Genomic DNA, 16,127 nt, shown 5'->3' with positions numbered 1-16,127 from the left:
AGCTCGAGGTCTGCATCTTCATCTGGCTCCATCTGAGGCATGAGCTCGTGGCCCACGGCAGGGCTGCTGTTTGGCTGTCTGCGTCTGTCGACTGCGACTCTGGTCCCTGAGCTTCCACAGCCGTGTGGCCAATCTGTGTTCCTGAGCATTTAAAGAAAAAGCAGCCACATCCCAGCCACTGTCCATGGGCTACTGGTCACATTTTCCAAAAGAGCCCTTCGCTGCGAGTTCCCCTTCTGGGACCTGTGTCCCCTGGACCAGGCAGGAGAACGCTAGGTGGGGGTGGGCTGTCATTCACACTCCTCTAGGTTCTTATTCCGCATCACTTGATCTGCAGCCCAGGGACCCTTTCTGTTCCACCTTTTGGAGGTGCCTGTGCTTGGTTTCTGCATGGGGACACCCTTGGAGGCTAGAATTGCATCACAGGGTTTTACAGAATGGGGCTCCTGTGTCCTGGGATCTTGGCAGAGGAGCACTGAGGAGGAGGGTGAAAGCGGGCCAGGCCTCAGAGCAAGGGCCCCCAAGGGCAGGATGGGGGCAACCTTGGAGATGGTTCTGTTTTCCTTTACCCTTCTGGGAAATAATCTGAAGGCTCTAAGATGAGATCTGATCTCCCCTACCAGTCACCCTTAGAATTTTGACCCCACATCTGAAGAACTGTATTTTCAGTGGGAGGCACCCCGGGTCAAAGGTGAGTCACCCAAACCCTGGGCACACCAGGACCCCAGTTTCCTGCAGACCACGGTTACTTGGAAACATTTGTGGCAAGTGGCTTTATATTTATTCTTCCACCTGACATCCCCTTCTCATCCTTCAAGAGAGGAATTCATCAGTGGAAAGTTCCCCTGAAGTGGTAATTTTCCTAAATGACTTACTGATGGTGCTGCATACAGACGCATAGGCCAGAGGTGGTGGCTGTGTGTGCATTAGTTTCCGTGTCCCGGCTCTTGTCCCTGGGCCTGAGAGCCCTTGCCTTTGCCAGGGGAGTCCCTTCCTGTGCCTTCCCCGTCACCCCAGTCTAACGGAAACACTTCTCCTTCCCGTCTCCTGCGCAGAAGCAGCACGGCTCTGAGGCTCCCGGCAGAAAGCCTTCTTTCCAGAAGGCTTCCGTGCCTGGTGACTGCCAGGATGCCTTCACCCACCCAGCTAATTAGAGCCTTTTCCTTAAGCTGCACTTGAGTCCTTCAGCTGTTGTTCTCTGTGATAATGGACTTGGATAAGAGGTCACAGCTTCTCCCACATCCTGTCTCCTCGAGTTGGGGGTGGGCGGGCTCACCTCCTTCTGTGGGGCTCCCGCCTGCCGGACATGAGGATTGACCCCAAGCTGGGCAGCAGCGATGCATGCCCCAGGTCACAAGGCCAGGGCCGCTCCCCTCAGGGCCCCTTCCCCACCTTTGCTGGGCTTTGGCATCGTCTCCGCATCACCAGTGAGTGTCATTAGCATCACGGTGATAAAATGGCAGAGTGTAAATGTTAATAAGGTCTGATGCTTCGCTGGCTTCCGAGTGGCAGATTGGAAATGGCCCCATCGTCTTACCTCCAAGGAGCAGCTTTTAATTCTGCTCCCTGAGCATCCACTTGGGCATGGAAAGCTACCTGCCCCGCCCTCCCAGGCTGCCGCGCCACTTCTCACTACCCGGTGCCTTTTGCAAAGAGGGTCCAGATTTCCCACAGACCAGTTTTCCAACACAGGGTTTATTTTATTTTACTTTAAGTAGAAACGTTTTCCCTGCTGTCCACAGAGAAGACCAAGGGGACCGGAGCTGCAGGCACCCTCCTCTCTCCCCGTTGCCCTCCCCTCCCCCGGCCTTCCCTCCCACCCTTTCTGGCCATGCACCTTCCCTCCCTGGTGCAGGACACTCTCCTGAGCAGGATGTCCTGGCAGCCACAGCTTTTGTCCCCCCGCCTTCCCCTTCCATGTACCATGAAAGCGTAGCTGATGGACAATGTTCTGATTAACCCTTTCCTCTGAGCCCTTCAGAAAGACTGTCCTCTCCACCACGCGTCCCTTCCTCCCTGTGTCCTTCCTTCCCAGTAACAGGGCTTGTCTGATGTTCCTTTTGATCCCAATTTTGCTGCTGTCTCCAGTGGATCCGTGCTTGTGACCAGTGCAGCACTGGGCCACAACTCCACCCTCCTTGCCTGCCCAAGAGAGCAGAGTGGGCACATGGGAACCTTAAAGTGACCCCTGGGCCTTGCGCAGAAAGGATAGCAGTGTCTGGACATAAGAGTGGGTGGTGGCAGGGAGGCAGGGCCTGGGCCTCCTCTCCACTGTGGCACTGAGCACTTGCCCACAGTGCCACATTTGGACCCCAGGAGCGTCCACCAGTGTGGGGTGCACCTGGGTTGGGAGGGAGCACACCACCATCCTCCACTTCTGCTGTCCCTCACCGCCATCCCCCACCCAGGCCGTCTTCAGTCTCCTGCTCGGACCGTTCACCTTCTTTGACGTCCAGAAGACCAAGTACCTGCAGATCCTGACCTCACTCATGAGATGGATCGGTGAGTCTGAGAAACCTCTCCATTCTCTGCCCTTCTCCCCTTGTCCCTCCCTCCGCCTCCCCAGAGAGGCTGGGAAAGCTCCCAGCCGTGACTGGAACGTGGAGGTGGCCTCCATTAACTCAGCCTGCCTGGTCCTCTGACCTTTCCAGAAGGGCGAGGAGGAGGCATGTGCTCAGGTGGGGAAATTTAGTACCAAAAAAGAAAAGTGATTTTTTCCGAGATCACGTCGTGTGACTGGACCTGGGCTAGGGCCCAGACTACATATGTGTGACCAGCCTCCTTCCCAGAACCGTGTTCAGTTCTGACTGACCCATAGGCTGGCAGTGGGCTGCCAAGGCCCAGGTCAGGCTGTGCCCACTGCAGGGTCAGTAGAATCACCACCCTCCTCGTGGGTACACCCCACGCACTCTGCCTCAGAGTCCTGGACCACAGGGCGTGAAATGACACGCCTTCCACCATGGGTTCTAACCAACTGGTGCCTTGTGAGTAAGAGCTGAGCAGGGGTCTCCTCCCCCACACCAGGCTGGCAGCTGGAGCTTGTTGCTTCCAGGCACTCCCACCCTCCTCAGGGAAGGGGCTGCGATGCAGCTGGCTGAGGGCAGGCGTGGGCTCCTGCTGCCCCCAGCCTTGCTCTGGACAGCTGTTGGACACTCGTTTTGCTCTATTTAAAAGCAAAGAAAGCCAGGCATGGTGGCTCATGTGCAAGCCAGCCCTCTGGAGGTTAAGGGAAGATGGTTTGAGACCAGCTAAGGCAACAAAACCCTAACTCAGGGAAGGGGAAAAAAGGATAAAGGCATTAAAGAATAAACAACGAAAGCAAAGAAGGCCATTGCTGTTCAGATAGAGGCCCGGGACCGCGGGTCTGCCTGGTCCCCAGGGGCTGCCCTGGCCCAGGCATGGAGGTTCCAGAGGGACCCTCCGCCTGTCCTTCCCTACCATCTTTCCCAGCCCCTCTGTCACCACGTCCCCTGCTTCCCTCCATCAGAACTCAGGCGCATGTTCCCTGATTCCATGCCAGGACCCAGCCATGGGCGATGATGCTCTGAGGAGTTTATACCCAAGTGACTTCCAGAAATTCTGGCCTCTGTGGTCTCCCTATGCCCCCATCTCAGTGGGAGGAGCAAGCGCACAGGCGCCCCGGTGCCCCCTTCCAAAGCAGGCTCCAACAGGGGAACAGGCAGCCTCCCGGCCAGGAGTTGCTGATCGCGGAAGGCTCCCACTCCACGCGGAAGGACCCAGGGCAGTGCCGGCAGTTCCTCCTGGACTCCGGTCGAACCCTCCAGCCTGCACCTCTTCCCACTCTTGGTCTGTCCTTGTGAGGACTGAGAGCAGGACTGGGACCAGTTCTGAGGCCCTACAGGGACGTGCCGTTCTGGTGTGAGCTTTCGGCCTCTGTCATCCTTCATCATCCCGTCCATCCCAGGCCAGGAGGACTTCCTGGCGTCCCTGGACATGACCACCTGGGTCACAGCAGGAGACAAGAGCTTGGAGCACAAGGTTTTGTGAGCTCCTGGACAGACCACGTGGGGACACCACCCCTGCAGGGCTTGTATCCAGAAGTCAGGGTCAGCAGGGACCCCACTCACAGGCTGCCCATCCTTTCCTGTTACTTGCTTATGTGAAGCACTTGGAAGCCCTGGAGGTTCCCAGGAGTCTCCTCAGCAGGATTTGGAGAAGGATGCTCTCCCTCTTCACCTCCTGCTATATTCTGTTGTCCTAGCTCTTTCACTACCTGCAGACAATTCTGCAGCCCAGAAGTGACTCCTGCCCAATGTACTTGATGGTCCTTGACCTGTGTGCTGGCCCAAAAGCTGAGCTCTCTTCCCATGTCCTGGGGGACAGGAGCAAGGGGCAGAAGTAGAGGGGCTACACATGCTCCCACTGATATGATGGATTCCCCTGTTAGCCCACAGGGGACAAACACCCAGGTGACGACAGCCAGCAGCTTCTGCAGCACCCTGCGCCCTTTGTCTGGGTAGCAATACGTTCACCTAAAGAGGGGAGCTTGTGCTGGGCACGTGACACACACCTGTAATCCAGCCACCTGGGAGACTGAGGCAGGAGAATCACAAGGTCAAGGCCAGCCTCAGCAAGATAATGAGACCGTCTCAAAGTAAAAAGGACTTGGGTGTGGCTCAGTGGTAAAGCACCTAAGGGTTCAATCCCTAGCACCCCCCCTAAATAAATAAGAGGCCCAACTCGTGCCCAGATTTGGGTCAGAGAAGCACCAAGCTCCTATTGCCAGCAGGCCCAGGGTCCTGGCAGACGCCTTGCTCCCTTTGCATCCCCCCTCCCCCAGAATCTAGCTCAGGAGTGGAATCAGCTCTGGGCTTGAGAAACGGACTGCTGTTCACCCGGTGGTGGGCTGCCCTGTCCTCTCGTGGTGCCGTTTGCCTCCTCCGCACCCACAGGGCACCAGCCCCTGCAGTTAACTCCGGGCCCTGGCTGCAGTGTCACCGCAGCCTCTGACTCCACAGGCTCTTCTGTGACGAGGCCCCGCCTCACCAGCACCCTGGGGCTCCTGGGGCCTCAGAGGCAGCCCCGGCTGTGCTGCAGAGCCAGCAGCAGCCTGAGACCAGCATCACCAGGAGCTGAGCAGGGACCAGCTTGTGAAGGTCACGGGCACTTGTCTTTTGGTGGTGACACAGCTGTCTTGACACGCTGTCTTTGCAGCCGTTTGCCTCTTTTCTCCCTTTGATCTGAGAGATAATCAAGTGTCAGGAGTCTCCTGGGCGAGCTGCTGTGGGCGACAGCACAGGCCGTCACTTTTCTCCGTGAGACTCAGACCCTGGGGCTTGAAAAGCAGACCTGTCATTGACACAGAGCCTGTCCAGGAAAAAGCAGGATGTCCAGGGAAGTGAACCAGGCCTAGTGAGCCAGGCTTGTGTCCCTCTGGGACAGTGGGTACCTGGGCATTTCTCTTCTTAGCCTAGGTACAGGTTATTTCCTCCTCCTAACCCAGCCACAGCAAGCCAGGAGAGGAGTGAGGAACAGAGGCCATGCAATCCCCTGCAGCCACCAAGCAACACCAACTGTTGTGAGAAGGCCCCTCAGTCTGCCTGCTGGACCTTCACAGGCCTGCTCGGAACAGGGACTGGTCCCACTGAGGGTGTCTCTCCTCTGGGCCAAGTTCACCTCTAGAGATCTTTCCAGAAGATGCTGCAGGCAGTGGTCTCTGAAACCCCGTTTGTCCTCTCAAGTCTTGGCCGCGTCCTCTGCCCTGGACTTCCTTTCTGTTCTGCCTCTGAAAAGCAGCTGTGTGGCCCATCCCCGGACACAACCCCCCCATGCTCGCCCCCTGCCACGCGCTCCCTTCCTCTCCCCTCTCCCTAGATTAGGGACAGGCCTTTCCAAGCGCCGTGGGGAGCTTGGGGTGGCAATAAGCTGGCGTGGCTTCCAAGAAGACAAAAGGGAAGAATGAGCACCCAAGGGACCAGAAAATCATGAATAAATGTGCTGAGCCGGAAGCTTTCTCGTGCTTAATTAGGAATTTGTTCTGCCATCTGTTGAAATGAGGCCAGGGGAGATCACAGGCCCTCGTGCTTTGCTGAGGATCCTCGGGCCGGTTCCTCCCAGGCCTTTGGCCCTGCCCTTCTGCAGCTCCTTGGCCCCAGAAGCTCTCTTGCTGTGCTCGAGTGGGACTTAAAGAGTTAAATGACCTTTGCCAATAGCTACCTGCCCAGGGGAAATGAAAGAATATGGACAACAAGCCCCAAAGCTGGTTCATTCTCAGTGTGCCACACATAAGTTCTGGGGACACCAGAGTGGTCAGCGTGGGATCCCTGGATTGCAAATGCCTCTCAGTTCACGTGTGCAGGGAGGGTCTCAGTGTGCTGTCCCAGCAAGTGAGACTTGTTCAGGCCTTGGGAGACCAACGGGCCAGCCCCCCTGCTCTTGCAGCCTGCTTCCCCAGGCAGCCGCTCCAGATCAGCCAAGGGGCCTGAGCACAGGCCCGGGCTCTGGCCGCTGCTTTGCTCTGAGTGCTGCACCTACCGGTTGTCACACTGCACTCCTCACCTGTTCCCTTTGCAGTGGGTCAGACAGTGTCTGCGCCCACCGTGCACAGAAGACTGAGCGCCTCCGCCAGGCTCCGCGTCTGCCATGCAGCGAGGACTCGCTCCGAGGGACCAAGAAGATGCAGCGGGATCGTGTAGGAAGTGCTTATCAGCCCCGGGCCTGGCACCTGGACGGCGTTCAGACGCGAGCCACGGTGATTAGCATCAGTCTTGTCATCTCAGCCAGCTTTCTCATCTGAGAAATTAATCTCCTCAGGGGACAGCCATGAGTTCAGGGACATGACCTCAGCCGGGTCCAGAAGGAGCTGCAGTGCTTGATGACCAAGCTGTGTCCACGGTGGGATCTGTAGGGCTTCTCCCCGCACCACAGGTGTGGTCCCCTGGTGCAGTGGAGAGGGGACCCTCCCTGCACCCTGGGCTTCCACCACCACCACCTTCAGGGAAGCTCAGCCTGAGAGCAACGAGAAACAGGCCGTTCCCCTAGTGGGGAGATAGGGGTTCCTCTGCCATCAGCAGCAGGTGGACCAGGGACCCTGGAGAGGGGGAGCCATGGCGTTGGAGCCTGAGCCCTCTGCACCTGGACTCACCCCTGTTGGTGACCCCCACCCTGCACACCCAGCGCTCCCAGCAGGGAGCTCTGGGGCTGGAAGGGGCCAGTGGCATGATTATTTCAGTCCCCTTGCCTGCTCCCCCAGGCAGATGTCTTGCACAAGGGGACACGAATAGCTGGTCCGCTCAGGGCGTCCCACTTGGCATTATTAAAACCATTCTTTCTAATAAAGGCCACTCTGGAGCGCCGCGCCCGCCCAGGCTGGGCTGTCAGGACCCAGGACGCCCTCCCCTCTGCTTGTGGATTCAGAGGAGATGATCGCGGCCTTCCGCCTTTGAGCTCCCCGCAAAGTGGGTCAGACGCCGTCCTCCCGCAGCCGTGGAGGAGCTGAGTCTGCCGTGTGAAGTTGCTCGCCCTGATCTCCCCACCACCCCCAATAAGTGCCCCAGATTTGTTTTCCAAGCCAGAGGGAGGGCTGGGACTCTGGTGGTGGCAGGCAAGGCAGATCCCCAAGAGGAGACCCACCTGCGAACCGGGGCTTTCTGCCTCTCACCGGTTCCCTTGTTCGTAACTGGACCCCGAGGGGTGGGCGGCGTCTTCCCTCGGGACTGCTTCACTCTGTCGGCAGCAGCAGCCAGGGGTCTCGTGAGCCTGGGTCATCTGTTGCCCACAGCTGCCAACTAGCATTTGAGTTCTTTTATGGCCATTCAACTAGTCCTTCTCGGGGGTCTGGAAAGACCCTGCCTTCCAGCATTGAGGCGGCACATTCCTGTCCCCTGTCCCCTTCCCTCTCCCCTCATGCAGCCAGCCCTCCTGTGTCAGCACCAGCTTGCCTGCCCGCCTTCGGGCTCCTCTTCAGGGCTCTCTGGGGCTGTCCAGGGTCCAGCTTTCTCTATTCCATAGCCACTGGAGAGAATCCAGAAGAGCCTTTTGCATGTGTTTCATTTGGTCATAATTTTATTCTTGGTTTTCTAGAAATTCTCTGCAAACCCAGAGGTCCGTTTGTAGGACAGGGACCCAGGGTCTCTGTCCTACGGCTGTTCGGATAGAGTGGACGTGTAGTTAGCTGTTGCTGGGGAGCAGCTGTCCATGTCCGCCAGCCACAGTGGGGACTCACCTGAGCATCCTGCAGGCGCCACAGGAGGCCTTTGCTTCCAGCTGGGTCTCATCTGAGCGGCGCTCACTGGCAGCAGCTCTGATCTGCATGTGGCCCAGATGTCTGTGGGTCCGGCCACCAGACAAGAACTCCCGCGGCCAACCTGGCAGTGGTACAGGCATGGCCTCTGTGCAGGAAGGGGCCTCACCCGGCTGGCCGGCCTCTGCCCTGCTGCAGTCTGGCAGCCATCTGCACCTGCAGAGCGAGTGGGAGCCACAGCAGCCCAGTGCTCCAGCACTTGTGTCCGGCCAGGGGACCCAAGTGTCCTTGTCCCGATGTGGCCTCCTCTTCTTCTCTCTCCTCTCTTCTTCCTATTCTCTCTGCATCTTGCTGGCTGCTCAGGAGGAAAGGGCCCAGTGGCCTTCAGGGGAGGACAGCGGTACCTGAAACGTTAGGTTTGTCATGTCCCATCAGCAGAGGCCCCTGCCCTGCCTTTCCCTGCTCAGGCGTTGGGAGTGGAAAGCTGAGGCCCTGCAGCCAGGGCCAGGTGCCCACTGTGTGCCCCAGGGGTAGGGAGGGCTAAAGGATGCCAAGGCCAGGACTCGACTTCCTGCTGCAGCCTTGGTCGCTCTGAGACTTACTGCCCACCTGCCTCGCTGCCACCCCTCCTGCCACAGTAGAGGAAGAATGCTCCAAGTCCTCAAGGAGGACCACCAACCATGGGCAGATCCCAGTCCCGTGAAGCGGACGGTTGCAGCGCCCTTCTCTCCGGCTTCCGGAATAAGGAGGAAAGCTCAGGGATCGGCCCAGCATGGGAAGGAGCCAGAGTGGCTTTGAATTCCCTCCTTTCAGCAGAAACCAGAGTGAGTCTGGGGTGAGTTGTTACAGGCAAGGCCAGCATAGAATGTCACGCAGGCCCCAGGGAGCAATCTGACGTAGGACCCAGAAGCACATCTCTGTGGGGCCAGAGAGAACTTCCAGGGGGACAAGAATGGTCTGTCCTCTTAGGGCTCACAGAGGAGACTGGTGGCCTGTGCCCAAGTGGAATGGCAATGGCCAGGAAGGATGGACCCACTTGGGCACCAGACACACCCAGATGCCCAGATGACAGTGCGGGATACTTGGCTTTGTGTGGCCTTAGGAATGCTGGTCAGGTAAGAGGAGAAACCTGGATCACTCTGGCTCATGCAGAAGGTCTGAGCAGCCTGTCTGGGGCCCTGCTTGCCACCACCCAATCCCTGACCCCCAAACTCTGAAGGATTAGCTGACCCTGGTGCCAGTGACCCACGTCCCTGGGACTGTTCTGACAGTGGCTCCACCTGACTGAGCGGGGGGGATAACCAGTACAATCCCAGTCCCCTTCTTAGACAAGGAGAAATGGGGGAGGACTCGGTGCTGACAAGGTGTCCCTGCCTCTGGGACCTGGGCCTCACAGCGGGATGTAAGGCTCTGCTGTAACAGAGGGACTCCCACATTTGAGCAGTGGCTGTGGGCCCGGCTCTGCCCACAGCGGCTCCCCTCCTCTCCTCAGCACCCCACAGTCACCTCCACTTTTAAAGGCAAGGAAACAGTCCACCCGAGGCTGCACAGTGCGGTGGCAGCAGCAGGAGTTGACCCAGCATAACTTGAAAAACAGCCTCCCTCCCCTCTGGCAAAGCTTTCCAAGATGTGCAGCCTCCTGGGGATCACTCTCACCTCCACCTGCCGGCTCCTGTCTCTTCCTGTCCCCTCTGAATGTGGCTCTCCTTTTGCAGTTGGTCTGTCTGGTTACCTAAGGAGCAGACGCCCAGCCACGCGCTCCTGTGTAGGGCTGCTCAGTGTTCTCAGCTCCCAGCCCTCCTGATGACCCAGCTGCAGGCAAGGCGGCCCCTGGCCTGCACCCTGTGAGGGCAATATGGCCATGAAGGACGAAACCAGCGTCAAGTCTCCCCCAGACCCAGAGCCAGCCCCTGCCAGGGGCACCAGTGCCAGATCTGGTGACGGCCATACACTGGCCATTTGTTATCATTAGCCCTGGCATGTTGACTCTCTGCTTGGAGAAGAAAGGGCTATCCCTCTGACAGTCGCCTTGATGGATGGCCTCCTTCTTGCCTGCGCAGAGCCAGAGTGGGAGCCGTGAGCAGAACTTGGAGAAGAGCCCAGTGTCTGGGGCGGTCCAGGCTGGGGCCTGCCCAAGCCTCAGGAGCATCTGGGGTTGGAATCAGAGGTCAGAGGGTTGAGGGGGCTGCTATCCAGGAAGTCGCTGGCAGGGAAAAGCACAGCAGGACCAGCTTTGGGAAGGCTTGCGGCCACAGGCACTGGGAGGAAGTTGGTTGGGTTCATCCCTGGCTCTTAGGGTCATGGCTCCAAGTATTTGTGCAGAGTTGGGCACTGAGGGGTTAAAGGCAGAGGGCTAGAGCGTGTGGACCTGTGTCCCCCTTTCCCCCCACAGGTGTGTTCCTTAGCCCTCCCAGGCCCGCTGAGGAGGGGAGCAGGCTGGCGGGGGTCGGGGTTGTTAGACAGAGGCCCCGGGTTCCCGAGTGGTTCTGCTCCAGCACGCGTCCCAAGCCCAGCCAGCCCCTCCCCCCCGTCACAGCTGCAGGGGCTCAGAGCTTACTTGTCCCTTGGCTTTTCAAGCAGGATCAGTGCAATATCATACCCCCACCCCAGATTCTCAGCATCCCCATGCAAATAAGGCAGGGGACAGAGTTGGAGGCAGGACACCTCGGCTGAAAATGGGGGCGGAAGGTGGAAGTCTCAGATTCCCAAAGGATCGTGCTGCACAGCTGCACACCCACACCCGGCACGGGCAGAACGGGCCTGGGAGACGCCCGCCGTCCAGCAGAAGCGTGTCTCTGTCCACCCGGGGAAAGTTTTAGATTTTCGGTAGCCACTTTAAAATGTCATTAGAGCCGGGCACAGTGGTGTACAGGTGTGATCCCAGCAACTCGAGAGGCTGAGGCAGGAGGATCATGAGTTCAAGGCCAGCCTGGGCAACTTAGTGAAACCCTGCCTCAAAATAAAAAATAAATTAGTAAGTATATATGCATATAATCAATTTTGATAATATACTTAACATACCAAAACTCTTTCAGCCTGTAATCGGTATGAAACAAGCACTACCGATTTTTGTTTTGTTTTGTAATGGGGTCTCACTAGTTGCTTGGGCTGAAGCTCGGGTGAGCTTGTTGGATTCCTCAAAAGTGAGCACCCACACCCTGGACTCCCCAACATCAGACACTTTCTCGTCCCCTATTTGGCCCCACAAGTCCACTATGAGGCCTCACCCATTGGTGGCTTCACCTGTCAGCAAGGTTCTGTTCTTCCCTAGCCCCAGGGTGAGTCCCAGGAGGGTAGACTGCTCAGAAGGGGAGGGGTTCTAGAGAGACGTGGGTGTTTGTTTATTCTCAGCCTCTTAACAGTCAGCATCACCTTTGCCCTTTGGCAGCTGTTCAGAAGGATGTTGGCTGTCCTGTCCTCTCTGCCAAGGAGAGAGACTCTGAGGACAGACCGCCATGGGCCAGGCAGCTCCCGCAGAAACTTTTTTATTTTTTATGTTTTTGGGTACTGGGGATTGAACCTAGGGGTGTTCTACACTGAGCTCTACTCCCAGCCCTTTTTATTTTTTTTATTTTCAGATGGGGCCTTGCTGAGTTGCTGAGGCTGGCCTCAAAATTGTGATCCTCCTGCCTCAGCCTCCCGGGTCACTGGGATTAGTGGCAGGACTGCAGCACTTCTCTTTTGACAGTTTTTGTTGACTTGTTGACTGCTGTGAGAAGGCACTCGGATGTGAAACTGACCACCACAGTAGAGGGTGCCAGCACGCCTGAGTGCACACTGATGTTAACATGAACCCACCAACCTCTCCTCCGCTCGCCCTGACGCCCGCAGACTGGACACGCTTCTGCGGGGTGGACAGAAGCCACCCAGGTCTGCAGGCGGGCAGGGCAGCTTTTATGAATTTTGCCTTTACCCTAACCTCCACAGAAAGGGAAGGGAGCTGCCTTCTCCACGCTGGCTGCCCAGGCTCAGGATCTGTGCCTGTTTTTGTCTCTGTTCCCGAGATAATGACTTGCCTGCTGGGCCTGCCTTTCTCCCTGCCTCCCGAGGAGCTGGGGGTGGGGTGCGGTGAGGCTGCACCTCAAGGTGAATCAATGAGGTGAGGCCAGCCTGTAGGACTTAGGTGGCTGTCAGAAGCCTGCGTGCACGCCGCGTCAGGCAGAGTCAGGCTGGGAGCCTGGAAACCTGAGTCCTTGTCACTGCCCTGCAAGGAGCGCCTCCTCTCCTAGACTCAGCGTGAGAGTCGGCTGTGGCAGTCACAGCCCAGTGGTCTTTGCAGTCCCTTCTGGTGCCTGGCTCCCCTCTAAGACCCACCAGGTGGCCTTCTACCCTTGCACTGGACACTTCCCACCACGGGTGTCATCCTGGTTCCCAGCCCCTGTGACCAGCGTCCAGCTCCTTCTTCTGTTGTAATGGTCTCCTATACCTTCCACCTGTCGGTGTCCTGTGCCCCCCTCAGGTGACCAGCATAGTGCTGACACTCGGCAGACACTAATACATCTTCGTGGAGGGCGGGCGCCGTCCTGCCTGAGCCTGGGGTTGCATAAAACCTGTAGTTGTTTCTTTGTGGCATGCCAGAGTCTCCTGCCCCTCATCACCTCCCCACAGTCCTCATGTGACGTGGTGTCAGGTCCTCACTGCCTTCTCCCCTTGGAGTCCTCCCCGGCTTCCCGTTGCTTCTCCTCACCCCAGGGAGTGTGATTTCTGGTGCAGAATGCTCTGCACTTAGCCTGTGGGAGGGCAGACAGCCAGTGGGACTGGCCCTGGCCCTGGGGCACTGTAGGCCCTGCTCAGGGCAAATCCCTGCTTGTGTGCTGGGGAAGTGCTAGAGGTCTGGGTGTCCCTCACTGCTTGGTCTCACTGCCACATCCTCCCATGCCTCCCACGCCATCTCCGAGGTGGGCATAAGCTGGAGTGGCCTGGGTGGCCGAGGCCTGGGCGCCGGAGTGCGCGCTGAGGGACGCGCTCCCCGCTGCACCTCCTGGCCGTCTGTCGCTCACACCTGTCATGCCTGTTCACTCTGATTTATGAGCAGATCTAATGAGTTTTCGGAGCAGCTGTCTCTGGGGACGGGCCATCTATCCAGGAGGTAGCCGTGGAACTCCGCTCTTCCAGCCGCCGCAGGGGGTGAAGGAGAGGACGAAGAGGTGTGGTCCCAGGGCAGGGGCAGGCTTAGGCCTGTGCGCCGATCTCCGAGCCCCCTGGCCTCACTTCCTTCCCTTCTTGCTTCTGTCTGCTGGAGCCCAGGGTTGGGGTCACGCAGGTTTCTTTTAAACTTGCCTGTTCAGAGGCCAGGCCAGAAAGTGTCCCTTCCCTCCCCACTCCCAAGAGACAGCCAGTGCTGCCCATGTGTCCTTATGGTGGTGGGCGCTGAGGGGCCTGCCTGTCCTGGGGTTGTCTGGGGCTTGCCCTCAGACCTGATGGCCACTTGCTCAGGCACATGCTCTGATCAGACCTGTCCGTGTGCTGGTGCGGCAGTGTATGCCCTTCACTGTACCCACTGGGCTGAGCCCAAGGGCAAGATGGGGCCCGCTTACACTGCTCCAGGGCCCAGGTCAGTGCACAGCACTGGGTGGACAGAGCCGCCTCTGCTTGGACCTGGGCGCCCTGGTCTGCCCTCCTAGCACCAGCGGCACTACCGCACTACCTGGCAGAGCAAGGGGACCTTGGGACAGAAAGAACTGTGCAGGGCGTGACTGACAGGACGGAAGGAGGAGAAGACCACACAGCCTGTGGACGAACCTGCTGTCCCCCAGTGCTCACAAGGAGCCGCCACTCCGTGCAGCGGACACTGTCTAACACTCCTGGAGTCACCTCACGAGAGCTCGGGCATCTTCTTTTCACTCCTAGATACAGACAACATCAAGCCCTCGGTGGTAGATTTGGTTTTTGGAAGTAGACGTTTTGATGAAGATCAAGAGAACCAGATGGGTGACTGGTGTAGGTACGATCTTCATTAAAAGACTCTGATACGTCTTCTTATCACCTGTAACCACAACTTTGCAGATGTCCTAGAAGTTCTAGAAACGTCCCACATCATCACTGACGTAAAGGTACAAACCCCCCTTTCCAAGATGTCTGCTCTGAAGACCCCTGTCCCTGGCTGTGCATCAAGGGTGGGCGTGTGCACAGGTGTGCCTCCTCAGGCAACCTCACTGTTCTGGAAACACACTTCATGACATGCTTTGTTCCTGAGCCCCCAGTCGGGCTGTCCAGACAGCCTTCCTGAATAAGCGAGCCACTTTCCACCCACATTTCCTCCGGCTTCTTAGAGATTTGGGACTGGGCAGGAAGGTATGCAGAGAAGCCCCAGCCAGCACCTGGGCCAGAGAGCACTAACAGAGGCCCACGTTGGACAGCTAGCATCTTCTGCTCTCTTGCTGCCAGGATCTGGGGGCCATGGCCAAGGTCAAGGAACAGACAGAGGATTTCTCTTGGCAAATTCATAGGCTTGGCCAGGGACTGGGCAGGTCCTGGTCACAGGTGGCACCCTGAACAGTAGTGGCAGGCAGGATCGGAATCTCGCCGCCCTTGACCCTGGCCTACCACACTACCCACAGCGGCACAGCTGTCTGCTGCAGCCTCCTGTGGCCTTGGCCCCAGCTGCACCCCACCCTGCCCTGCCAGCCTGCTGCAGGCCCCCCACACCCTGCCCTAGTGCACCTGGGGAAGGTCTTCCTTGCAGACATCTGCCATTCTCACCCCTCCTGTACCCACCCCGGGAGTTTCTGGGATGAGCCAGACTGCCTGGGCCAAGACTTGAGGGAAGAACTAGGTCACTGCTTCCCCTTGACTGGCCAGGGCCAGGAAGATTTGTGACACCCTGGAGCGGCAGGCGTGGCGGGACGGAGCGGGAGAGAGGCGGAAACAAATCATCTTCTTTATTGGCAATCTTCACAGCCCGTTCCTCCCCTCCCCTCCGCCACCCCGCATCCCCGACAGCGTCGGGCAGTTCTGATTAAAGTGATCGACGATCCATCCCACCCCCCAGCGGCACTGTGTGGGGGGACGCTGGCCCGGCTTCCTGTGGGTCCCAACAGAACAGTCTCTCCCTGGGGAGGACCCTGAGCCTCTGGTGGGCCTGCTGTCAGGAAGGCCAGGCTCCATGCTGGCCTCTTCTAGCTCAGTCTTGCTTCACGCTCACCCACGTCCCCGTGGTTATCCGAGGGAGCTGGCAAGGCTGAGGGTCTGTCAGGTCTGTTCTGAACAGAGACAGCAGGGTTTATAAACTCCAGGATGGAGACAGGGACGCTGTTTGTCTCAGTGTTGTTAAGTAGCTAACAGTGCCAGTTCTAAATGATCCGTAGAGCAAATACAGAAGCCAGAGAGTTGCAGAAAGACCTAGAAGACCCGTCTCCTCGGAGGGCCAGGAAGGCTCTCTGCTGATGGCTTGGTTCTCCCTGAACACTGCTGTGCACAGGTGCTCTGCTCAACACCTCCAAGGTGTTCCCATGCCAGAGGACAGGCTGGTGAGCCAGTCTGCAGGTGGAGGGCCTGAGAGGAGGCTGTTCTAGGAGGCTGCTACATGAGGCCAGCCTGGTCTCCATCAGGGACAGAGGCTGGATTGCTCTGGACAGACAGGGCACAGGTTCCCTGCTCCTGCAGCAAACCCTCCATCCACTAACTGCCACCAGGCCAGAGGAACAGAACCGCGAGGCATTTGCCTCCAGCCTTCGTACCAGCAACTCAGGACTCAGCAGTCCCCAGAATTGCTTCCTGGTGCCTTTTCTCCCCTGGCATGACAACTGGTCCCCTCCCGCCTGCCACAGGCCCTGGCTCCACCTCTGCACCGGGCTCCCGGCATGCCTACCCTGTTGCTGTCAGCCTGGGAGAGCGCGTCTTTCCAAATGCCTGCCCCCCACTACCCTGCTCTCCCCGCCAGCTCCCCAGGCACATCATTCAAACCGAGAGAGGGTGAAAGACA

The 16,127-nt window shown here is 58.2% G+C and overlaps 1 protein-coding gene across 2 annotated transcripts in view; it reads left to right on the top strand.

The window, feature by feature from the left end:
- TMEM104 (transmembrane protein 104) overlaps nucleotides 1-16,127 on the top strand; it is a 54,159-nt gene that overhangs the window by 33,282 nt on the left and 4,750 nt on the right. For both annotated transcript variants that reach the window (XM_079133740.1, XM_079133739.1), the window contains exon 9: nucleotides 2,409-2,502. In XM_079133740.1, coding sequence (XP_078989866.1) covers nucleotides 2,409-2,502 — 94 coding nt within the window. The remainder of the gene's footprint in view (nucleotides 1-2,408; nucleotides 2,503-16,127) is intronic.

The sequence above is a fragment of the Sciurus vulgaris genome (genome assembly GCF_902686455.1).
Source record: "Sciurus vulgaris genome assembly, chromosome: 3".
Classification (NCBI taxonomy): domain Eukaryota; kingdom Metazoa; phylum Chordata; class Mammalia; order Rodentia; family Sciuridae; genus Sciurus; species Sciurus vulgaris.
Note: the sequence above shows the minus strand (reverse complement) of the source record. Positions and strands in the feature narration are given on the sequence as shown.